Here is a 26179-nt window from a genome sequence, read left to right as displayed (position 1 = left end):
AAGATTATTGAAGTCAGTGCAACTCAGATGAAGGCTTGAAACCCCCTAATTTCAACTTTTTAGGAAGACTTCTGGAGTATCAGACCTTTTGCAGAGCTCCAAATTAGCAAAGACACAAACCTAATAACGTGGATTATTATTTACTTCTCAAACAAATCCAACTCTGGAAGTACAATGACAGGGTTCACTCATTGCTTATCTTCTGCACATAAAAACATATTGTTGCAATGGTGACTTACAAGACAGGAGGGAAAGAAAGCAAAATTTAAGACTAATTCAGCAAAACCTGTCATCATAGGCATAAATTCATGCTTACTCAGCAAAGTTTTAAGGCCTATGATTAACTTGGAACATGTGTTTAAATTCTTATTAACTTCAGCAAGACTGTGGCTAAGAGATGGAAGCACTTAAATGCTCTGCAGAATTGGGTCCCATGGAAGAACAAGGTAACAGAAACAAAACTGCAAACTCTCCAGAATCTTACTCTTAAGGCATTAAAATGCACACATTCCACAGAAGCAAAGGTTATCCATCAACAGCAAAACTCACATGCGAGATCAAGACCCTGTCAGCTCAAATATTCACTGGAACAATATACTCCAGCTTTATATGTAAGCCATGTTCTCCAACAGGCAACAGGGACCTGGACAAGGCCACAGATCTGTAGATCATTGGCATGAAGAAATAAAATTAATTTTTAAACATTAAAAAGAAAAAAAATTAGAATGTTTCAGCTACCACACCATTTCAGATGCACATTTTTCATTAAGAAGTGCTTTTGAAATATATTAATATGGTGATAAAAGGCTGTTTTTTCAGAATTACTCTCATATATCTTTAACACCTTCTCCCATTCAAGAGCATCACACTTGCAGTTTTAGTCCAGCTCTGACATAAAAGGTTGTCATGTTCATTGAAAGTACTTATGAGTCCTACCAGGTCAGGGTCTGGCTCACCAACACCTGTATTCACATCAGTTATTACCTTTTAATATTTGTTCTTTAAAACTTTATTAATTATTGCAAAAGGGATAACAAAACACATAACAATGAAAGAACAATCAATTGAACACTATTAAAAATCCACATGCAATCAGCACCTTCAACTCCAGTAGCTAGTGGCTTACTTGATGGTGCAAACTCTGTCTAGTGGGGTGTTCTCTTGTTTGTTTGGGGGAGTTCTGTGTGTGTTTTGGTATTTGGGATTTTTTGTGTTTGATGTTTTCTTTGTTTGCTTTGTGCCAAGAACAATAACCAGGACTGATAGTTAAAGAAAATGGAAGAAAAGATAGCTAAAGAAATGGAAGTTATTTACTTATCAGAGTGCAAGAATATGGGCAGGGTTACAGGAAAATCAAAAGCACAATAATAAAAAAAAACCCTAAAATCTACATACATGTATGTAGCACATGTTTTCTGCCACTTTCATTGAGCTGTCTAATTTTCAGGTGTTCTAAAACCATGGACAGCAAAAATAACTTGAAAAGAAAAACATTATCATTTTGATCTATACCACTTTTCAACTACTAAATAAAATGAAAGTCAAAGGGAAAAGGATGGTTAACATGCCTCAAATGCTACAGTGTCCATATCTGGACCTCTTGCCAAGAATAAAAACAAAAACACTCATCTAAGCCTAACAACAAAACCCCCTCAAACCCAGAAATGCACTAAGAGGTAACTTTCAAACATAGAAAACAAACTAAGGACTTATAAACAAGAAGTCTGCTGGGCTTTGTCTTTTATTCTTAAACTAAAGCATCACAAATGGTGCTGATGTTGATAGAGTTCTTTTCAAAGCAACTAGTGGTATATGTCAGCCTAAGATGTGATTGTAATTACTATGCTTCTAAAGAGACAAAAACACTGTGTGCCAAGCTTGCCTGCCAGTATTTCTTCAAAGCTACTTGTTAGTCATTTCGACAATAACAGCTTATATCTACTTGGTCATGACGTGCTATCCACAAAGCTCTTTATTTATTTATTTCAGAGAGTTGTTAATGCAGCCAAACTTGACAGTCTCTGCAATATCTTCCCACAAAAGGGGAGTATCATATACATTCCGGGAGCTGCTTGGCCATTTTTTCCTAATGGTCTGGCTCTAAATCAACTGTGTGCTTCACCTGCACCGCCCCACCCGCAGAAGGCTAAACTAGAACAAACGTTCTACATGTGTTCCCCATGACAAAACTCGAATAAATTACGTCGTGCTCCTGTCGTTCCAGCAAGCTGGTTAATTGCATTTGTTTCATATATCTCCAAACAGACTGGTACTTTAATTACATTCTGTAACACCAAGCTCCTCTGATTCACTTTGTCACTTCCACTGAGCACTTTAATTGTATTCCTTCTAGCTACATACAATTTTTAGCACTTACTAATAATTACATTTCTATAACCTGATATTTTCAGTTTGTACACAAAGATACCTCCAATATCAGTGGCCTTAAAGTTAAGGTTCTTTTGTTACAGCAAGAAAAATAGAGCAAAACATAAAACAAAATCCCTTCAGAACTATGATTGCACTGACAGACATAAATGTTCTATTAAATCCTTTCACAGTTAAAACTTCTCCTTTTAGCACGTGCATACATTATGTAGAAATTTTCTTATCGACTGGCAAAACCTAAGATTTAACTGCAGAGCATATCATGCACCCAAGGTAAAACTGCACTTGAATCTGTCCCTCTTCTGTTTTGCCTCCTTTCTTGCTAGGGGGTGGTGGAGAAACACCCAAAGCATTCTGCGACTGCAAACAATAAACCCAGAGCCCTTGCCTCGGGACTGACATAGTAAATGCTGTGAACAGCTTCTTGGAACAAAGTTTGCTCTGACCGACAGGCACAAACACCCAGGCTCCCAGACACTGCGTTCACCTCAAATGTAAAGGACTGCTTAGCGCTGCGAATACCCAGTGCTAGCCGGGCTGTCGAGCAGGCAGCACACCCTCTGTAGAGGAGCCAGCACACCCTCTGTAGAGCTGGATGCTCTCTCCTAGTCGTGAGCTTGAGGTGCCCTAGCGCATCCACGGCCAGCGCAGCAGCACAGCGCCCACCCTACTCCGAAAGGCAATTTGCCCTTGCACTGAAGTTCTCGCCCTGCTAAACCCTACTTCCCCGAGATGGTAATTTACAGCTCCCCATCCGGCACTTAGACTGGAAACCACAAGAAACGTAGCAGAGCACACCCAAAGGGCAGGGGGAGGGGCCGGTGTTCACAAGGAAACCCGCCCTTTCCCCAGACGTGGCCAGGATTCACGCAAACCCTCCCTGCGGGCGGCTCGGCAGCCGGGGGGATGCTGCCGGAGGGATGCAGCCGGGGGGATGCAGCCGGGGGGATGCAGCCGGGGGGATGCTGCCGGGGGGATGCAGCCGGGGGGATGCAGCCGGGGGGATGCTGCCGGGGGGATGCAGCCGGGGGGATGCAGCCGGGGGGATGCTGCCGCCCCACCTGCCCGGCTGGTCGGGGCCACGCCGCTCCCAGCCCGCCTCCCTCCCTTCCCTCCCTTCCTGCCGCTCCCCAGCGCCGAGCCAGGCGTTGAGGGACTCTGGAAATCCGCCAGTCCGCCTCACCTGGCGCTCAGGCAGGGCTAACCTATTTATTTCATCAGCTGGCTCTACCCGCTGAAAGTTTAACAATAGAAGGCGGCAAAGTAATAGCAGCTACAACAGCGCTCTGCTTTTCCTTTCCCCTTCCCGCTCCCCATCCCCAAATAAAAGATTTAGCACGGTAGTTTTTTACTCTTTGCTCGCCACCTCAAACTGACATTATTCCATTCATAAGCTGCTTTTCCATTAAGTTAGGAGACGGTAAGGGCTGCTTATTGGAAACATATATTCTCCCTCTTCCGATCCCTCCCTCCCCAAATACCATTTTTATACCAGAAACAAACTTAGGGCTCTGTAACGTTAAAGCTTATAATGGCATCCATGTGCTGTCCCAAGTCACATTCAGATGAGCGGGATTTCTGCACAGAAATGACATATCTAAAATAAGCGAACTTACCATAGACTTGAAAAAACGCAAATCCGAGGAGCAGGAGTGGCGTCAGCAGACCCATTTTGACATATTAAAAACAATCCCGATCGCTTGCGAGACCAATTCCACAGAGATTAAAAAAAAAAAAAAAAAAAAAAAAAGGAAAAGGAAAAAAAAAAAAGAAAAAAAAAGTATCCAAAGCCAGTAAGAGGTAGGTCCAAAAGTTTTCAGTTTCCTAGCAGCTACTTAAAGTGGAAAGGGAAATCTTCAATTCAAAAGCTGGAGATGCAAAGGTCTTGAATGTGACACTTTTAGATCCATACAGATTAGAGAAGCAGCGAGTGAGCTCCGAAGGCTTCTGCTTTGCACACACGCTCCTTCCTAAATTCCCACCAATCCAGCCCAAGCAGGGGAATTATTCAAATGTGTCTAAGACTCTCTTTAGGATCCATGGCAATCCAAAAGCAAGCTCTTTCTTCGGAAGACAAGGAGAGACTGTGAGAAAGGACCTGGTTCCTAGAAAGTGCTCCACAAACTTCCCGGCACTTTGCAGGAAAACCATTGGTTTGGTTCGGCTATTTTGCCTTCCTCTCGCTCTCGCCCTCCCCCTACCCCCTTTCTCTCTCCCTTTCTCTCCCCAAATCAGTTCAAGCTGCAGAGTTTCTCACTTAACTTCCATAATAGGAACGCCCAGGCAATGTGCTACACGGGAGGGGAATGGTTTGCTTTCTCAGCATCCCCTCAAAAGAAAAAAAAAATGGAAAAAAAAAGAAAAGAATAAGAATTAAAGCCGTGTCCCCTACAGCTCCCTCCTCACTGGCAGCGGAGCGGGAGCTGTCGGAGGGCAGGAGCCCGGCGCGGTGCCGCGGCTGCCGCCCAGCGCTGGCGGGGGCTGCGCGGAGTTCGGGGCTCTCCCCGGCTCCTCTCCTCGCTCCGCTCCTCGCTCCCCTCCTCTCCCGCCGCCTCCGCCGCCGCGGACACACCGGCTGGCAGCGAGAGGGAGGAGAATGAGCCGGCTGCCGAGGCTGCCTGGGGAAGGGAGGCTGCGGGGTGTGGACTAAACCACTGCGCTCCACACCCACGCGTCCCTCTCTCTCTCCTCCCGGGGTAGGGAGATGGGGACGGCGATGCCAGCAGGCGGCCGCAGGGCTGGGAAGCAGGATCGCTGCCTCCCCTCTACAGTTGGGTGTAGGTAGGATTTACATGATTGCCTCTCACCGCTTCCTCTTTAATGGGCAGCTAATTTTTCGGTAAGTGATTTCATGGAACTGTTCTCTAATTATTCATTTTCCCTCTCGCGCGCGCACGCAGGCGCTCGGGAGTGAGTGAGACCCTTGAAAGGATATTCCCCAGGGATTTCTCTGCTGGCCCGCTCTGTGGAAAAGGAAGAGAACGTGGCAAATAAAATAAAACACAAAACAAAAGATCGCACGTGTCTCACAGAGCCGGCCGGCTCTGCCGAAACCCAGGAGCCTCCATCCTCCCTTGGGGCCCCTCGGATGCAGCGCAGCTCCCGCCAGAGGGAAAGTTTCCACGTCCCCGAAGCCGGCAGTGGCAGAGACGGGAGAACGAGCCGCCTCGCCCCCCAGGACCCGGGAGAACAGCCCCTCTCCCACAGAGGCTCGGAACAAACCCCGAAGCACCACAGCAAAGGCAGGGAGGGACAGGAGGGAAGGAGCCGCGTGGAGGAAAGCGGGTTGTAAGCGGCTCGCGGTGCCGGAGCGGGGCAGACCCCAGAGCGGGCACAGACATCCCGTGAGTGGGCTGAGACAGCCCGTGAAAGGGACAAAGGTACCTTCAGTGAGGGGGGACACTGACAGCCCGCGATGGGAGCTGAGGCACCCCGTGATGGGGACACACACCCCGGGATGGGGCACACACCCCGTGATGGGACACACAGCCCGTGATGGGGACACACACCCCGTGATGGGGCACACACCCCGTGATGGGACACACACCCCGGGATGGGGACACACACCCCGGGATGGGGCACACAGCCCGTGATGGGGACACACACCCCGTGATGGGGACACACACCCCGTGATGGGGACACACAGCCCGGGATGGGGCACACACCCCGTGATGGGGACACACACCCCGGGATGGGGACACACAGCCCGTGATGGGGACACACACCCCGGGATGGGGACACACAGCCCGTGATGGGACACACAGCCCGTGATGGGGACACACACCCCGTGATGGGGCACACAGCCCGTGATGGGGCACACACCCCGTGATGGGCACAGCCGCCCCTGGAGGGGTCACAGACGCCCCGGGGGTCACACACACCCCGGAGGGGACACGGCTGCCCCGCTGAGGACGCGCAGACACCTCGGAGGGGCCCGGACATGCAATGAGGGGTCACAGACACCCCAGGGGGCTCAGACACCCCTTTAAGAAGGACTCGGGTACCCAGTGAAGGGTCACAGGCACCCCATTAAAGGGTCACAGACACCCCGTTAAGGAGGAACAAACACCCTGTTAAGGGGTCACAGACACGCCGGGGGTCACAGACACCCCGTTACGGGGCACACAAACCCCAAACCCCGTTATGGGGGACACACAAGCCCCGTTCGGGGACACACAAGCCCCGTTAGGGGGACACACGAGCCCCGTCCGGGGACACACGAGCCCCGTCCGGGGACACACGAGCCCCGTCCGGGGGTCGCACGCCGCCGGCCGGCCGCGCTGTCGCGCCTCGCGGTGTCCCGGCGCTCACGGTGAAGCCCGAGCGCCCCCTACTGGCGGGCGGCGGGCAGCGGCCGCCCCCGCGCCCCGCGCTGCCTTTTGTCGCCGCGGCTTTGGGGTCCCGGAGGTTTTATCTCGCCTTGCTTTCTTCCTTTTTTTGTTTCTTCCCCCCCCACTTTATTTTGCATCTGCTAGAGATTTATTAATTTAATAATTTCTTCACGTCAAGCATCCGAACTGTGACACTGCATAATGTACGCTGCCCACACATACTCCCATAAATGGTCCGCAGGTTAATTCTTCCTTAATTCTTGCCTGCGGTCAGTGACAGCTGTTTTACCGTTGCCAAACGTTGCGGTGTCAGGGTTTTTCAAGTGTCTGAGATTATTACAGCTACTTCATACAAAGCCAGACAAAAACTCCAAAGCCTCTTGATGCAAATCAGGAATGGTACCCTCTTTTATACTCTCAATATGCCCTGCAGATAAATACCATAGAATCACAGAATGGTTTGGGTTGGAAGGGACTTTAAAGTTTTGAGCCCCTTGCCATGGGCAGGGATACCTTCCACTAGACCAGGTTGCTCAGAGCCCCATCCAGCCTGGCCTTGAACACTTCCAGGGATGAGGCAGCCACAGCTTCTATGGACAACCTGTGCCAGGGCCTCACCACCCTCACAATAGAGCATTTTTTCGTAATGGCTAATATAAACCAACTCTCTCTCAGTTTGAAGCCCTTCCCCCTTGTCCTGTCACTCCATCCTCTTGTCAAATGTCCCTCTCCATCTTTTTTGTGAGCTCCCTTCAGATACTGGGAGACCCAAATTGAGTCACCTCAGAACATTTTCTTTCTCAGGCAGAACATTCCCAATTCTCTCAGCTTTTCCTTTAATCTTCCTGCCTTATCCCTCTGCTCCCCTCGGTGCTCCTCTGGCCTGGCTGCAGCAGGTCCCTGTCCTTGCTGTGCTGGAGCCCAGAGCTGATGCAGCCCTGCAGGTGGGGTCTCACCAAAGCAGAGGAGAGGTGCAGAATGCACTGCCTCCCATGCTGGTCATATATCACTACACCTGAAGACTGGTTCATGAAGAAAGCTATAAGTAAGGCTAATTAGGCAAAAGTGATCAAAAAGCTGTTCTTTGTCACTGTGTTTGTAAATTGGCCAAACAAAAGGACCATAACTACCCGATACCAGTATAAAATACATTAAATATTGAAGAATATTTCCCTTTTTAGTGGACATTTGAAATACAATGGTGTTAGTGAAAATGCTGACTTGTTTAAAGCAAAGTTTTAAATTGTAAATAGTTTAACAGTGTACAGTTCTTTTCCTGCTTCTCAAATAAATTTAAGATAAATTTAATAATAGCTGATGTAGACCACAACACTTTGTAGATGTAGTCTTCAAAAGCCCTAGGTACAGAGGTACCCGTAGAAGAATATAATGACTTATACAAAGGTTCCCAGTGAAATCAATGGATTATCCATTATAGCTGCTATTTTATTCATTCACTTCCAGAGAACACCACTTTTCAACTATTAAACAATTTCCAAAACTTCGAAAAGTTTCAGCCAAATTTAACCAAGCTTTTTCATGCACAGTTTTTGCTCACGTGTGTATCACTGATTTTTTTTTTTCCTTTGAGAGGATTTAGCAACTCCCCTCCCCAAAATAAAATAAAAGGTCATCCACAGATTAGCAGGATCAGTACAACAGAGGTACAAATGTGTTGAGGTTTACAAGCACAGGACAAGTCACAGGTCAGAGTCACTGGCCTGTGAGCAAGATTTGCTAGGAACAGTGTGTGCTTCCATTCTAAGCTGGAATGGTCCAGATACTGGAATAAAAAAACATATGCTTGTCTCTCTGGTCTTTCAATAACCTCCAGTGAGCACGGCCAACAGGACAGATGTTCTCTGCTTGAATAGCAAAGTCTGTACAGAGGAACTGAATGTGCCAACTATTTGTTTGGCCAAGAGCAATATGCCACCTGATTAAATACTTGTGTGAGCAGGATGAGGAAAAGACTTGTCAGGAGCAGTGCACATAAAGCTTCAGTTCAAAGGGTGTTGTTGAGGGGGGACTTTAGAACAGGGAAATGGCACAGTAAGACTGCACTAATTCATACTCGGGTCAGTCATCAAGTCAGGCAGGACTAATTTGGTAAAGCAGCAATGAGATCAGATTTGTCAGTGTTACAAGTAAAAGTTTCATTGCTTTCCCAGTCTGATATTTCATATCATTGATTCCTAACCTATACATCTGCATTAAAATAAATATTTAGTATGAAAGATTGGATCCAGTGCTTAAAGAACCAGTGTTCTAAGCATAGCCTTCTTTTTTCTACCATTCAGAGTATTTTTCTTCTAAACAAAAATTACTATTTCTAGTGTTACATGTTTATATAAAATACTCTATTTTCTGGTTGCCATAAACCCCTCTTGTTATCATCTCAAAGAAGAAGGGTTTAAGTTGAGATGGATCATATAGAATTTCTTTTGGATACCAGAGCTATTTACCCAGGCAATTACTGAAAGTGAATAGAGATCTTTAATATCAAAAAAATGTACTCATTATACCTAATTTAAATGTAGGCAACTAAGTTAAGAGGCTAATGCTTCTAAACTCTAGAGTAGAGCAAAAGCCATATCCAGAGGCTAATTCAGAGTGTGTAATGTTAGGCAGCATCAGAAACACAAAACGAGCAAAGAAGAAAAATGACACAGTGAGCATGGATCTTCTAGAGAACAGACTTTTGTCTTCCTCTGTGCTTTTCTGTTCCAGGTCACTGGCTTCTGATGCCATCTGACTATTGAATACATGATGAGAGAATAGAATTTATAGATTTTAATCCTTATAAATGCTGAAGCATGATTATTATTCCTGCTACAATCAATAAGATCTTCCACAGGAAGATTGGGCATGAGAGGTAAATTAGGAGCTAGGTCCAGGAAAAGAAGACATGAGGGTAGAAACAGTGTAAGTACTGTGGCTAGATGTATCTCACAAAGCCCCCTGAAGAGTAGTTTTCCTGCTGTCCCTGGATACCATAACTCTGATAACTCTGGCTAATCTGCTTTTTAAAAACCACCCTCGTGGATTAAAAAAAAACAAAACAAAAAACAAACCCAAACCAAAAAACCAAAGGTGCCAGAAGCATTGCTTTTTTCTCTGTCTCACAGGTGTCTCTTGAAGCACAGAGTGTCACCTTCTGCTACAACATTAAAAATTCCTGAGCTGTGGCATCTGACTTCAGAGTTTTTCTCTGGAAATACCAATCAAGCAACACTAAGAACCCTATTTTGAAATATTCTTACTTTGCCAGACTGAGTTAGTATGTCTGCACTATTTTTAGTTTCTAGTACAGCTACAATTGTGCTTGCCACAATTATAAGAATGATCTACAGCATTGGTAAAACAAATATTTGGAAAATTAAATTGTTGCAAGTTTTTCATGCGCATCTTATGTTCAATTTAGGGTTTACATCCACAACTCATTAAATGTACAAAAACTGGTAAAAGAAAGATGGTACAGTTTCTTGATAATCATTAAAACAGCTTCACCTAAAGTAAGTGCAATTTATTTTAGAATGAAATTCAGAGCAGGTAATAAGCACAAATACTTGGCTGCAATGTGGCAAGTTTCTAGTCAAGTGTCAGGAAACAGGATTTACAAACAGGTGCCTGAGGGGACTGTGGAATCACTGTCCCTGGAAATACTCAAGAGTTTAATTGGACAATATCCTAGACATTGAAGGTGAACCTGCTTTGAGTTGGACTAGAGATCTCCAGGGGGTCTCAAAACCCACATTTTTCCATGGTTCCATGATTCTGTGACAGGCAATACTGACAAAGCACCAATCATGCAGCGTATGACTGGTGTGCTTTGTTTTACACCAAACACCAGTGTTAGAAAATTATGTACTCAAGTGTTCTGCAGCACTCACTTCTATTACATAAATTACATAAAACTGCACATACAAGCTGTAAATGAAGAACTGCTTGATTTCCTCAAGTTTTCTATTATCGCCTGTTGCAATAATAGAAGTCTTTGCTGAGAGACTCCTATGCAGACTGAACAGTGAACATTACAGGAGTAGAAGTGCATTCCTTGATCTCTTCTGATTGGAAACACTTTGCTTTGGAATTGCAGTATTTAGAATGGCCTTTTAGAATTTAGAAATTGGCCTTTCTGCCAAGTGCAGTAAGTTGCACATCAGGCTTATGGCTGTCTCCACACTAGACTGAAGCATGAATTCATTATTTGCAGCTGGTCACACTGCATCCCATCCAGTCCTTCCCCTGACTACATCTAGCTGGCCTTTCCCATTCCCCTTCCCTCTCCCCCAGTCAGGAGCTTCCTCTAACACATTAATATTTTCATATTGGTATGTCTTAAAATATCTCCTGTTTGAAAGAGCTGTCAGTGTTCCTGTCTGCTGCATCAGAAACTTCTATTGCTCTCTTATATCCAGAACTCTGTGTAAGTTATGCATTTCTTTGTCTAATGGAGTAAAAGTCAATTACTTAACAAGATGAAGGCACCATGTAAATAAGAATATCAAAGATGTATTCTATCAACTAGAAATTAATAAGACTCCAAGAGCAATTTAGTTTATTCTTTTGATAGTGTGTCCTCTATCTGGACATTCATTTTAATTAAAAAAATAACAAAAATGCACTCTGCCCTAATTGACACAAAACCCCAAAACCATTCCTTAAGTGACAAGATAAACTTAATTTCCAAAGACAGTTTGGCTTTCCAGGGGGCATAAGATGGTCATTGTGTCATTCAAAAAAGAATGAGTGTTTAAAATTAATAATAGTAAGGTGATAGAATCTCACCCTGTCTGCGGAGAGATGCAAAAGTGAAATTCTCATTAGAAAAATGTATTTTTTCATAGTGCGACAAGATGGATTCATGTGAAATTAAGTGTTGCTACTGCACCCTGACTTCCAAGGATCAGAAAATCAGGTTGTACTTCAACACATTTCTAACTGTACCCAACAATACAAATAAGTCTTAAACTGAGCTCCATATTACTACATAATTATATTAGAAATAGCATGTTATGCTCTCTTATTAAGTGACATATGTCACACTTTCCATAACAAGTGCTTATTGACAGCCAACTAAATTAGCCAACAATATTTACACTTTAATTACAGCTTTTAAAATGGAAATATGTAACTATAATATGTACATAAGTTAACAGTTGGGTTTGATATCTTAGAGGTCTTTTCCAACCTTAAAAATGCTGTGATTTTATTATATGATATGTTAACAGGGCCAAAATTCATAAAAGTAGATCTGTGTGTAAATATCCATTATGTTGATACCCATTTGTAGATGGGCAGATATTCTTATAATAGGCACTGTTTAATGTAATAATGTAGGAAACAAGATTTATTATGTCATTAACAAGTCAATTTAGTTGGAAATTCTCATAGACACAATCCAGTATGGTTGTTCAATCTTAAATGGCTTTTGAATTTAGCTGGATTTCATAGTGATTGTTCTGTAGAAGACAGACTTAGTGTGTTTCCTTTGTTACCTCTGGCCTCCAAAGTGCCAGGTAGGCACTTTGTGGCAGATAGGTTGACCTTAGCATAATTTCTGCTTTATTACAGTCCTCAACAGTAATCATATATTAGTCAAAGCAAGGACCAGTTGTGGTACCAGAGAGTTTCTGATTTATGAAGATATCAGCTTCCAAGGATCTGGCCCATCATTGTGGTGGCACCCCTAACAACATTAGAGGGTTGTGCTTGTGTCTACCAGTGGATTTGTAATGTTCCGAGCAGGTTATGATTCTTTTTTTGCAATATGGTGCTGTCAACACTGTTCTCATCAGTTATACATATCAGTGGGTTATTAACAATATTTGTCAGACTTCTATATTAGTTTTGTCCCACAACAGCTTTGCCTCACTCCAGCAATAGAATTACATTTTACATTGTCTCAAGAAATGCTTTTAAATTAGAATTGATGTTTCAGTTGTATTATTTTTTCACTGCTGATATAATTTAGTTTTCTATCTAAATTTTTATATGAGTATATGACTTATTTTTTAGAAGTGTGATCCTATTAAAGACAGCTGAAACATAGAGAGTTCCTGCAGCAGAATTTGGACTAATATCTCTCCCATACATGGCAGACTAGAAGAGTGGTCAAGACTCATATAAATTTCAAAAGTAAATGGAAAAGAAACATGAAACAAGAAAAAACTTGAAGCTTCAGAGCAAGACTTCTCCTTAAAATGTGTGCATTTAATCAAAATGTCAAATACAGACAAATGTAAACACTAGAAGAGCTATCATATTTTGTATATATTGTAGCTAAAGACATTATAGGGTTCGATTGCTTAAATTGTATATAAAATCACCAAACTTTTACCAGGAAAAATACATGGGAATGTTTTCCTCTATGCTTCATATCCCATTTTACTGGGAGCAGCTGTGCCAGTACACAGCCCCTTTAAAACCAATAAAACTGAACATGCAAAGGGGCCAGCTCAGAACACAGAAGCAGAAGCCAATGATTCATTTGAATGTCTGTCTCTGAACTGAAACACAAAATAGCAATTACCTCAAAGCTGCTTGCTGCCACAGCTAGGAAGACTCTCTCACATTTAAAGCACACTACGTACACAACAAAAAATAGAGGGTTTTTTCTCTTTTTTTCCATTCATTTTACAGCTTGCAATACTGGGCTGATGGTGGAATTTAGCACATTTCAATCTCAGGCACCACTTCAAACCTTGCCCGTGATGGTGGTGACCAAAAGTTATTACTTGATTCCCACTTAAATTATTTTACAGTCAGCTCCTTGTAGACAAGAGAAACACATTGTAAGCTTATCTTACCCAGACAATCAGCAATAGCTCACCATTCTAGGACAACCTAGAGAAGAATAGGGCATTTTGCACTGCCATGGCCCAGAAGGTTCTTATCTCAAGAATGAAGAAAGAATTGGGTTTCAACTCTATCTACCAAAATGAGATCCTGTTACCAGGACTGTGTATCTGTGGACTTCTGTAATATAAATAGCAATTAAATCCCACTGCCTCATTACCTGCCAAAAGATTTTCTAAAAGAAGTGTGTCTTCCACAGTTCTGGCAAAAAGTTATGCAAAAAATTTACTTTTTATCATTTCCCAAGGGGGGAAAAAAACAAAAACCAACAAAACAACATGTTCTTTAATCTGTATATGGCATATCTATTAAAATGTCAGATTTAAAGTATATGAGCCAATAAGAGAAGCCACAAGATTATTTTTAAGTAAAAAAGGATAAATATCACTACACATGAAATTCAGAATTTTGTAATAAAGCTTATAGATATGTAGGTGGCATCAAATAATGAAAAAATGTGCAAGATTTATTATTCTGCTATATAAAAAGAAAGAAGAGTCCAGCCTGAAGAATAGAAGGAAAGATATATTCTCATCTAAATTTGCCCAGAATTTACTTCAAAAACTTCCACAAGTGTTTACAGGACTTGAATTCTCATATAACAAAAAACACCATAAGTCTTTTCCAGTATCCTTTGGAATAAGTAGCACAGCTGATCTCAAATAATTTAAATAATGCAGCAGACCATCTGAGAAATTTTTCCTCTGAGAATTGTAGAGAATATTTAAAGTGACCTTTACTTCAAAGAAAATTGGCTTAAAATCCGAAGTTCTTTTACTGTTGACCACCACTGTTCTTTAGTGCTTCTGCAGGCATAGGATAGAGCTGGTTATGTAATCACCAGTAGTACTGGCTTAGAAATCTGAATAACTTTTGTCTTTTTCCCCTCCATAAATCTATTTTTCTCTTTCATCAGAAACCAGTGATAGGACAAGGGGGAATGGCTTCAAGCAGAAAGAGGACAGGTTTAGGTTAGATATTAGGAAAGAAATTCTTTACTGTGAGAGTGGTGAGACACTGGAACAGATTTCCCAGAGAAGTTGTAGATGCTCCATCCCTGTTCAAGGCCAGGCTGGATGGGAATCTGAGCAGCCTGAGCTAGTGGAAGGTGTCCCTTTCCAACCCAAACCATTCTATGATTCTGTGATTCTACTTAATTTCCTTAACACATGACCTGGAAGTTGGTCAGTGATTCCACATATGCTCTGGTCGAAGTTTGAATTTATTAATTTACAAATGAACATAAATCCATATTGCCCACATGAAATGTACATCTTCCGAGTCAAGGAGGAGCTTCAGTCTTAGCCATCAATAATTTGCAGTGTCTACCCTTAAACTACTTAACATGAAAATACAAAGGATTATATTTCTAAAAAAAATTTGTGGAGGCCAGAACACATCAGTGATCAGCATATTTGCAGAAAAGTTTACAGTTGCTTAAGTCATGTCTTGGACAAGGAATATGTAGAAAACTGATATAAGCCTTCCATAACACAACCACAACAAAAAGAAGGGAGCTGGTGTCTGATACACACCAGAAATAACATTATAGATGCAAGAGTACCACAAGAAAGCTACAGCATCTGAGGCACTAAATCCTGGATTTGTAGGCAGTGACTTAATCCAAAGACTGCCAAGTGGAATCACAGTGGTGGACCAATCAATTGAGGGAAATACTCCTTTAAAGATTGTCAAAATGAGCAAAAAAATGAAATGAGTGGAGAGTGACAAAAAGTACATGTGAATAACCCTTTGCATCTTATATGGATGTCTTGCAACATCTTAAAATACACTGGAAATTTTGGATTTGAATTCTTTAAGTCCCTAGAAATCAAAGCTGTAATAATTAATAACCACCTTTCATAATCCAGGCAAATAGATGGTTCTTTTATATAGAAAAAGTGTCCCTTATTACATTTGCAAAAGTCTTGCTTACCATTAACGTTTTAGATCTACATCATATTTAAGATGCTTAAATCAAACTGCTTAATATTCTAGACTGACAGGCTCATTAAGCTAAACAGTGGGATTGCTGTCATATGCACTTCAGGCACTGACAGTAGGAAATTTTCTATTTTTAATTCCAAATGTTTAAAGGGAAAATGTTATCATTAGAACTGTAACTGTACTTCTTTTATTTGAGAGGCATTACTGTGTTTTCAGCATCTCAACTTTATTTTGGTGGTCTCTTACATTCTGAACTATTTAAGCAAAAGAGCAGTGACAGCAACAGCTTTGGTATGGTTGTTACCTTTTTTATTTTTTTTAATCCATTCATCATCTCTACTTATTTCTGCCTGTCAATATTAAAGAATCTTCTACTGCAGCTATCGGTGCTCAGATTGATACCACTGTATACTAAGTACTATTTGGTCTATATAATTTTAATGCATTAAAAATACCTATCTAATTTTATTTAATGTTAAGAGCAAAACCATTTTGAAGAAAAAATGTTTCTCCTAGGCCAAGTTTATCAAAATTGTATAGAGGTGCTTCACAGTGCTCTAAGGAATTGTGTGGAAGTCTCATTAGTGTTGCAAGTCAGTGTGAGTTCAGTTTCTAGCTGTTAGTTTCTTTTGAAGGTTCTTAATGAGTACCTATCTAAACATCTTTATTCTGTCCTTGTATAGAAGCTTCTCTCATCAAGATCATCCTTGATCTGGAGATCTCAAAAATAGATCAAAGACTTTTTAAAGGGAGTTGAGATTGCTAAGTACTCTTCTTTCAGATCAAATAAAAAGTGCAAGTACAAATCTTTTGAGTAGTAAGATACCTGGTATTAAATAGTAATTAACACAGGATTCCTCAGGCAGCATGGCTAGGCTGGGTCAGAAGCTGTTTTTTGTGATTACTGGTGAAGAAAGCAAAGACAAAGGCCAAGAGACAGGGAATAAAAATGTAATGGATTAAAACTGACATGAGCAAGAGCAATAAGGCAATTCCAGGAGAAAAGTAGGAGCACAAAGGTAACTTAGCAGACATCTGAGGAAAGAAATTACTCCTAATGCTACTTTCACAGAAAAAGACTCTCATATAGTCTTTGAAGAAGTCAGGAAGGACTGAACCTGCTTCAGTGTCACCCTTAAAAAAAAAAAAAGTCCAAAAAATATGTGTAGAGAAATTCAAGTATTGGCCACACATTGTTCTTCCATATTTTCAATCAGACAAGAAAAAATACGGATTTTAGCAAATATTTTATCAGAATATTAGATCTCCACTCCTAACTTACAACAGCAGCTTATAAAACCATTCTGTCTTTTCTTCTGTCTTCTCAGGAATTATCATTATAAAGTCTGTTCAAAGAGTCTATTTGTAGATTTGTACCTTCACCATTTTTTCCCCCTAATTATATAGAAGCCAAAATTGTAATATGAATAGTAGCTAAATCTCACTGCCACATTAAATCTCAGTGCCATGACAACCTGTTCTTGTTCCTAGAATGGAGCTGGTTTTACTGTCTCTTTCTCCCTTTCTTTCTTGAGATCCAGTGAGAGGAAAAGTTCAGCTGAATGACTCTACTGCTTGGGAGCTTTGACCATATGGTTTGCTGAGACTACTAAGGAATATCAAGATAAAATATCCTACTATTTTTCTATTCTTGTCAAAACTTGTTTCCTTTAATATTGCATCTTTAAAGTGTAGTAATGCCATTTTTATTCATCCACAATTTTGTGTTTGTACTCCTGTGTATGACTTGGGGATGTTGCTGCCATTTCTCCTATGATCAGGTTTCTGAACTCATAGCCACATCTGATTCATTTAGGCTCATTGAACATTTTTTTTCAATAAAAACAGTCTAAAATTAATTTAATTGGTGCTTGGAATTTGCTTTTATAGGACACAGAGGCTGTAAAATAAAAAAAGGTTCTGTTAAAAAAAAATAAATTGGTAGTCTCAATAATATTGTTCTTTCTACTTATTTTGGCTCTTTTTCTTCAGTGTAAAGTTGCATACTGGAGGCATTTCCTCCTAAAGTTAAAAAGTGAGGTCACTGAAACCATTGTGATAAGATACTCTTTCTATCTGAAATTAGATATGTCTCTATTATCTCTGTTTGATTAATTCCACTGCAACAGTCGTCTCTTGTTTTCATATAAGCTTCCTTTCAGCTTCCATTTAACTCCTTCCTTTTTAGTTTACAGAAAAGATATGTATTTAAAAAGAATAATCAAAACAAAGCCAGATTTTAATGGAGACATCTACACACTAAAAGTAGTTTCCAATTTTACTCTTGAAGAGGGACATCTATCTAGTAGATCAGTTTTATTTTTTTTCCTGGTCTGCTCAAGGTAAAAACTGCTAACTAAAAAATGTCTATGTAATTTGATAAGCACAGAATCATAGAATGGCCTGGGTTGAAAGGGACTTCAAAGATTATTTCATTCCAACCCCACGGCTATAGGCAAGAACACCTTCCACTAGACCAGGTTGCTCAGAGCTCCATCCAGCCTGTCCTTGAGCAGGGATGGGGCAGCCAAACCTTCTCTGGGCAACCTGTGCCAGGGCCTCACCACCCTCACAGGGAAGAATTTCTGCCTAATATCCAGTCTAAATCTTTCTTTGTCCACATTGAAGCCATTCCCCCTTGTCCTGTCACTTCAGGCTCTTGTCAAAAGTCCCTCTCCGGCTCTCTTGAAGGCTCCCTTCAGGTGCTGTAAAGGATGCAATGAGTTCTCCCTGAACCTTTCTCTTTTCCAAGCTGAACAATCCCAGTTCTCCCAGCCTCTCCTCCCAGCAGAGCTGCTCCATCCCTCTGCTCCCCTCGGTGCTCCTCTGGCCTGGCTGCAGCAGGTCCCTGTCCTTGCTGTGCTGGAGCCCAGAGCTGATGCAGCCCTGCAGGTGGGGTCTCAGCAGAGCGGGGCAGAGGGGCAGAATCCCCTCCCTGCCCTGCTGCCCACGGGGCTTGGCATGAGCCCAGCACACGGCGGGTTCTGGGCTGCCAATGGCCAGGGCATGGCCAGCCTCTCCCCACCAGCACCCCCAGTCCTTCCCCCAGGGCTGCTCTGGGTCTGTCCATGCCCAGCCTGGATTGGTACTGGGGCTGCTCTAACCCAGGGGTAGCACCCTGCGCTTGGCCCTGCTAGGTCCTAAAAGAAGTCAAGCATTTACTTTTAACAGATACAAACTACAGTACACCATCAGATATGATTCATCTTGTTTTCAACAAGAAGCAACTACCTCGAGATAACTAAGCACAATAACTCTTGGCGAGGATAGCTTGTATAAAGAAAAGTAGTCATTCTGTATTAACAAAATACTGTAAAACATAAAATTTTTTACCAGACTGCAGATAACGACCCTAAAATAGATCTCCAAACTTCTTTTACTCCCATTTCATATTGAAAGGAAGATACATCATTGTTAAGCCATGTGTTATATCTCACAGAAAGCTGTGGGGAAGTCCAAACATTGACTGTAATATGAATTAAAACACAGTCATCAAAGAATTGTAGAATTACAGAATATCCTGAGTTGGAAAGGCCCACAAGGGACATCAATGTGCAACTCCTGGCCTCACACAGGACAGCCTCAAGAGTCCCACCATGTGCCCAAAAGCATTGCCCAATGACTTTTTAAGCTCTCTCAGGTTGTGCTGTGACCACTGCCCTGGGGAGTCTGTTCCAGTGCCCAACCACCCTCCAGATAAAGAACCTGATATCCAACCTAAACCTCCCCTGACACAGCTTCAAGCTGTTCCCTCAGGTCCTGTCACTGGGCACCAGAGAGAAGTCTGTCCCTGATGAGAAAGTTCTATACTGCAATGAGGTCTCCCCTAAGTCATGAGCAATGATAAAGGTTTGAACACAAAGCAGTTTCCTTTTTGCACCATTACTCTCACTGAATTTAAATTATTCCAAGTAATATTATTAAATAAAGTTAAAATCTAGTCTAAACATGTGAGGCAAGTCTGCTTAGCAAGAAGGAAAAGTTGTGGGAAAATTGTGACTTGGGATTTAAAGTTTTGTATAGTACCTTCTAACTTCAGTGCACTTTGTTCCGTATCATATGTAAACATGAAAAATCCAGCTAAAAATAAGTCCTACATTTCATAAATATATTATAATCTGACTATGGCGTGGATCTGAAAAACAAAATTTACATAGTCTGGCTTTGATTCATGGATAGAAAGAAAACTTTAATATTTAATGATCTTATAGCAACCTCTGAGAAGTTCCAAGGAGACCGTGAATGAAAGTGGATTGTGTTGTTAATATATCACTCACAGACAATGAAGAGATGTAATCTCTAATATATTGTAATTTTCAGGGTGTGCATCTTACAAATTTGAGACATACAAAGGTCCCTGCCTTAGAAATTAGTTGCACACTATTACTGACAGTGCTATCCCCTCACTCTCTGCATACATATACACTTTTAAACACCTCACTTAAATAGAATTAACCATGACTAAACTAAAAAGCATTTGGCTTTGATAAAATAAGAGTCACTTTTCAAACTGATTCTGGATTTCCTGAATAATTTCTTTTAAAAGTTATTTGCTCAATGCCTTCATGGTCAGCTGAACTGGAAAAGAAAAAAAGGGCATACCTTGGCTGTTTTCTGCCACGTACTAAAAGCCTCTTTTATTTTTCTTGTATAGTCATATGGCCAACTTTAAAAAAAAAATAGCCACTAAAAAAAAAGTGAAATTAAAATACTAACCCCATAGAAAGTAAAAGTAATGTCTTACCTGCATAGTTTGAACTATCCCAAACCTCCCCTCTCTGTCTTTAGCTGCCCCAGGCTATGTGCCAACCAGTTCATACAATGAAATGAGCAGTGAAAATTATGTTTTTAAGAAAGCTATGGTGGTATTGACTGATTTAATTAGAGGGGCACTTAATACTTTTTTTTCCTACTGCTTGTTCTGAGAACCCTGCAAAAAAGGCATTCTATGTGACCTAAAAATTAAGGTATAATGTTCAAATATATCAGAACTCACAAATGTTGTTCCAAAGGATTGTTGCTGTCACATAATGTAGTAAATTCTTGTCATTATCCCAGATGCTGATCTTACATTATTTTATTTTATGTCTGTGGGATAATTAGTTTCTATTTCAGGATAGTTCTCAGAGTCTATGGACACTCACCCTTCACCATTCACTTAAATGGGGTTAGAAGACTGTACACAAAGTGAAGCTCTTCACAGCAAGTAGTAATTCTGTCACTCTAGAAGGAGTTTTTCTTTTCTGTATGAAGATTGCTGCTCTAAAGATCAACATCAAAACTTTTTTTTTTTTTTTTTTTTGGTAATAATAGCCACACATCATTTCTTAAGGGCAAAACACTTCCTTAGTATGGAGAAATCACTCTGTGTCTACTAGGAATCAGTATGGTGCAGTCTCTGCTTGGAGTGATAAATTAAATGAATGTAGACAACAATGAACTCATTTCTTTGTTGAAAGTGAATGCTAATGGCGTTTATCCTGCGCTTCATGATAAATTCATTTAACAGACCAAAATGCTGGGGGGGAAAAACCTGCATTTTAGGAAATGGGCATAAATTGTCCTGTTCTTACTCAGTTACAAACTGCTGTGAATAGCAGCAATACATATTTAAGTTGTTTAAGCCTTGTGTCTCTTACATGTCTAAAAAGTTTTCATAAAAGTGTCATAGCTTGCATTTTCAAACTGAAGAACATTTAACAGTTCATGGTAAACGAGCAACTGGTTTTACAAAAAAAAAAAAATTAGATTGGAGAATATATGTATTAATGCACAATGCAATGGTCTCATGCTCAGTGCTATTCAACTAAGAGTCTGTTTGTTTCTACTTAGAATTCCTTTGACACTTTGAGGGTGATGTTACATGTTATAAGGGATCTGATCTACTTCCTTACCACTGCTACAAGTGAAGGATTTTCCTCCTCTTTCCCAGGCTTTTGTCTTCCCAGAACCTGATCCTGATCACACAGTCCCCTGCTTTCCTTGCCTAGCAAAGGCATATGTTTTTAGTCTGGGTTATTTTTTTTTCCAATTTAGCATTGCTGAACACACTCCTGCCCATGGGAAGCAGTGAATTGATTTCTTGTTTTGCTTTGCTTGTTTGTGTGGCTTTTGCTCTCCCCATTAAACTGCTTTTATCTCAGCCCAGGAATTTTCTCACTTTTACTCTTCCAATTCTCTCCTGGATCCTGCAGGTGATGGAATGAGTGAGAAACTGGGTGGAACTTAGTTACTGGCTGGCATTAAACCATGACAGGCTCTACAGCTTGAGCTTAAGTTCACATGACTTTATCCACCCTGAGCCCACCTTCCACAGGACAATGAGCTGATTAACATCTTATTCCTACAGAGAACAGTCTAGCAACGTTTCTTGTCCCTTCCCAGCAATTAATTCCTCATCATTTCTTTCCTTCTAGCTACACAGCCTTCTTCCTTCCCTTGACTGAACAAATCTAAAACACTAAAATCGGAAGGGAGAAAATAAAAAGCAAGCAACTTTTGTTTCTTTATGGTTGGGTAATTTCCTGTGATTGTAGTGAATTAAACAGGCTTGCAGATGGCTAAGAAAATTAGCAGTAAGGACAAAGGGAAGATGGATTAGGATTCCTAGCCAAAGCTGCCCTGTAGAGGTGGCACTCACAAACACCTCAAACCAGCTTCAGCTTCACCCCATCCTTATCCTGCTTTTCTCCCTGACCTCAGGGAATCAGTGTTTCTGTCTATCCACCATAAACAACTGATGAAGCATTTTTTTTTTTCTCTTGCAGGCTTTTTGATTTGTAGGGTTGGGTTTTTCAGGTTTGTTTGGGGTCCTTTTCCGTTTAACTCAGATAAGCATTTTCTTTAACTATATATTTTGGGGAAGAACATTTTTTTTTTCTCCTCTACCTTCCATGTTATTCAGTAAGCACAACAAAGATGCATAATATACACATTTGCTCTCAGTCAGAAACTTAAGGGATTTTTAGAAGTATATAAAAAGTTGTATATATTGTTGTTCAATTTTGTAACTGACATTTCTCCAAATTTTTCAAGTTTGAGAAAGAGAACCGGAAAAAAAAGTATTAAAATTAAATAAAGTGGAGGATTTCTAGAGTCATCCATTCTGCTGGGTTCAGTACAAAAGGCAATGATAGGAGAGGAAAAAATAATTTTTACAAAAGACAAGTGTCTATATTCACATGATAATCTTATACTTAGATTTTATATTATAAATATGAATTCTCAAAAAAGTTGATGTGCATGGAAGAAAATCAAACAGCTCTTATTGACTGTAGATGCTTTCAAGCACAGATGAATTTTGGCATTTTGAAGAGGGAATTAATTTCACCCGGCTCTGTGATCTGCTTGGTGGATAACAGTTTTGTTGGAGGAGGGAAAAAAACATCGTACAGATACTTCACTAGTAGTGAAACACAATTTAGCAGGAATGTGGGTTTAGATCTATGACAATACTAAAATGTAGGGTCCTTGACATCCTGGGAAAACAGGGAACAACTTTGCCAGTGTTCTTGTAGTTTATCAGAATGATCTGAAATTCTTCTGCTCAAGTTCTAAGAAAACTACTCCTCAGCTAATAAATATCTCTTGCTTTGCCGTGCCAGCTCCTGTCCTTTTCAGAGTCCATTGTGCTTCATTGTTCCTAGACTCTTGCTGAGTTTGTTACTTTATGTGTCTGAAAGTACTTCTGCATTAAAATTCCTTAAAGAACTAATCTCTAAAATGTTGTATTTACTTGAGAAGCTACTTTAAATATACCAGTGGGATAATTAGCACAATTTTCAAATGCTAGTCTTTATTTTAAAGACAGAAAGGCTAAGAAAAAACACACTAACAAAAATTTGCTTATTAATTATGGCCAAGTTAGGTTTACTCATCCCCCTTTCTTTTGAAGAAACTGACCCTCTCCCACAAGTCATTTTTCCAGTTTTTGGTGGATAGAATGTAGTTCCTCAGAGGTCTTGTAAGCTGAATGAACAGTCAGTCCTTTTCACTGCACAAATCACACAACACATAAAAAAAAGAAACTGGGGAAATCTGAGCTCATACTCTTGTATAAAGGCTGAGGTTGTGGTGCCTGTTATGGTGGAGGTAACAGGTAATTCTTTGTTGGCAACGTGTGTGACTTCTTGTGGGAGATAAGAGGTTTGTTGACCGCTTGAAAAATTATGTGGGATACAAACAGCAAATAGCAATGCTCTGTGTTCTGAAATTTGGATTGCTTTACTGGCATATTTTCAGGAGTGCCACAAGCCTCCTATTGCAGGTTAAGCCACTGTAATGGGAGTACAGAGAGTGTGACCCTGAACACTGGCAATTTCTGGCTGCAGAACAGTCTCGTGCCTCCATGGAGAGTATCAGAGGATCAGCCCTGCTTCTTTAATAAATTCCCATAACTGGCGTGGTATATGACTAACCATCCATCTAAAAATGAAGCAGAGAACTTTAAAGAAGTTAGTCCTATATGTCGGCTGAAAATAAAAAACACAATTACATTCTAGTTTTAAACAGGCAGTCTGATCAACTTTTTCTCTTGTTATTATTTCAGCTGTGCATTTATGGATATACTTCAATAAAACCTGAGTTTTTAGTATTACTGCTGTGAACGACAGTACTATGTATTATAAAGGCACTAAATGCAGGATGATAAGTCAAACTGTTTACATCTGATGCATAATAAGCTATTTACTTATTTAGAAAGCAATAATATGTATAGATCACTTGACATACTTCATTGCACCACGTATAGTATCAAGATATCCAAAACAGAGAAAGGACATTTTTCCATTTTTCTCACAGCATTAAAAAAGAAAAGTCAAAGGAAAGACATAAGATTGCATTACTTGGGTTGATTTCTGGTTTCAGAAATAGTTTTTGTTTTATCTCAAACTCCATACAACTTTTTGAAATAAAAGTGTTGTAATTTTTGGGTTATAACACTACATATGAATAGCTACATATGCAAGGCTGGAAACTGAGAGCTGAGATGTGGAAGTAAAGTGAGAGGAAAACAAATGAAATGTCAGCTACATGCTCAGTGGCTTTTCATGCAGTGTGTTTGGATGAACAGAACAATACTACCATACATTGAGTTATTATTTGTTACATAATACCAAGGCACAGATTCAGATTACAATCTGTCCTGTGTAATACACTTTCAGAAAAGGAGCTACTGCTAATATATGGCAGAATATTTGAAGGATCTGGTGAATAGCTTGAATTTAATTTGCTGGGCACTATTACATGCCTGGTGTGTATATCTGCCTATTGTTGACCTGTACCAAGATCTTTGCCAAGACTTACTCTGTACCTGTGCTTTTAAAACCCTCCCTCTTACTGAACTTGTTATCTTCAATCAAAATTATTAGATTATAATGAAATTTCTTTCACTATCAAGATGCTGTCAGATATGCTAATACTTCTAATTTCAGGTCTTTGTCAAAACCATACTATCAGTACTACTGTACTGTAAACAAACAAATTAAATATTAAAAATGTTTTTACATTAAAAATGTCCTATTATGTGTTAGATAATTTTCATTTTAATTATCTTGTATAATTTTTAATTATGTACTGCCTAATAATATTTCACATATATGATGCTTTAGGTGGTCCATGTGATCAATTCTTGTATTTAAAAAAAAAAAATAAACTGGCAAATCAGAGCATTGCAGAAGGAGGAAATTACAGAGGAGCTGGGATAATTTTTTCTATGCATGACCTGAGAATCACATATTAGTGCCATGATCACTCACAAAGATCATGGATGCTTATAAAGACACAAAAATAAAGATGAGAACTCTTTTTCATCTCATTTCAGACAGTAGAGTTCTACATCAGGCTTTAGCTTCTGCATTCCTAACTAGGAGTGATTCAGTGAAGAATTGCCAAATAGTTTGTTCAGGGAATAATCTAGAAAACCTGAATGTAAGGATTTTAAAAAATATGTAAATCATTTATAAATCTTTGCACATAGGAGCTAAGGAAAAGTTGTTGTGGTATGCTTCTACTCCATTTGTTAAAAAGCCAGTCCCAAACACTCAGCTATTACCCAAAAGTGTATTATTCCCCACTATCTAGAACTGAAATTGAATGAATTATTCAGGTCAGAAAAAAATAAAGTAATTATAAAAATTGTCTGTGGAGATTATTGAAGATGCATAATATCTGGTTCATTACAGGAAATCAGAATAGACAATTTTATTTGGGCTTAAGTCCTTGTGTTTATGGAAGTGTCCCTTTAGCTGAAAGGAAATTTGCACTGTGTTATTCCACTTCACACAGGAAGTTTTAATTAGATACATCAACTGCTTAGAATATATCTTGATTGCAAGTATGTACGATCTTACATTTGTATCCTGCTGTATCTAATGAAAAATCTGAGCAAAAGCAGCAGGTCTGCTATGGAAAAAATCTCAACCACTGTGATCTTGCTTCTTTATTTGTTGCATATGCTCTCAGTTATCCCAAGCCTGTAAGCCAAGCTGTCTGAAAGGAGATGCATAAGGACAAAATGGAAGTTGCATTTTTACATGTGCAACTCCTCTTTTACTCTGGACAGGAAAACTTACATTCCTTTTTGTAACCTTTTTGGGAACAGTTTTGTTGCTTGTATACCTTAGGTGGACTTTCTAGAAGTAGAAAAAAAAAGC

General features: G+C 40.4%; 1 protein-coding gene and 1 long non-coding RNA gene across 15 annotated transcripts in view; one reads left to right on the top strand and one right to left on the bottom strand.

Annotated features, from left to right (window-relative positions):
* ROBO2 (roundabout guidance receptor 2) overlaps positions 1-26179 on the bottom strand; it is a 1020426-nt gene that overhangs the window by 433328 nt on the left and 560919 nt on the right. The window contains exon 1 of one of the 14 annotated variants that reach the window (XM_085589848.1): positions 4005-4954. The exons of the other annotated variants lie outside the window; for them this stretch is intronic. Within the exon in view, the coding sequence (XP_085445974.1) occupies positions 4005-4059 (55 nt within the window). The 5' untranslated portion in view covers positions 4060-4954. Of the gene's footprint in view, positions 1-4004; positions 4955-26179 lie in introns of those variants that run through there. 14 annotated transcript variants of the gene reach the window in all.
* Positions 4948-5401, top strand: LOC110471625 (uncharacterized). The gene is made up of 2 exons (XR_002465617.4): positions 4948-5169; positions 5289-5401. It is a non-coding gene; the product is annotated as an uncharacterized LOC110471625 (long non-coding RNA).

Source organism: Lonchura striata, chromosome 1 (assembly GCF_050655825.1).
Source record: "Lonchura striata isolate lonStrDom1 chromosome 1, ASM5065582v1, whole genome shotgun sequence".
Taxonomy (NCBI): Eukaryota; Metazoa; Chordata; class Aves; order Passeriformes; family Estrildidae; genus Lonchura; species Lonchura striata.
This window is presented reverse-complemented; position numbering and strand designations above follow the sequence as displayed.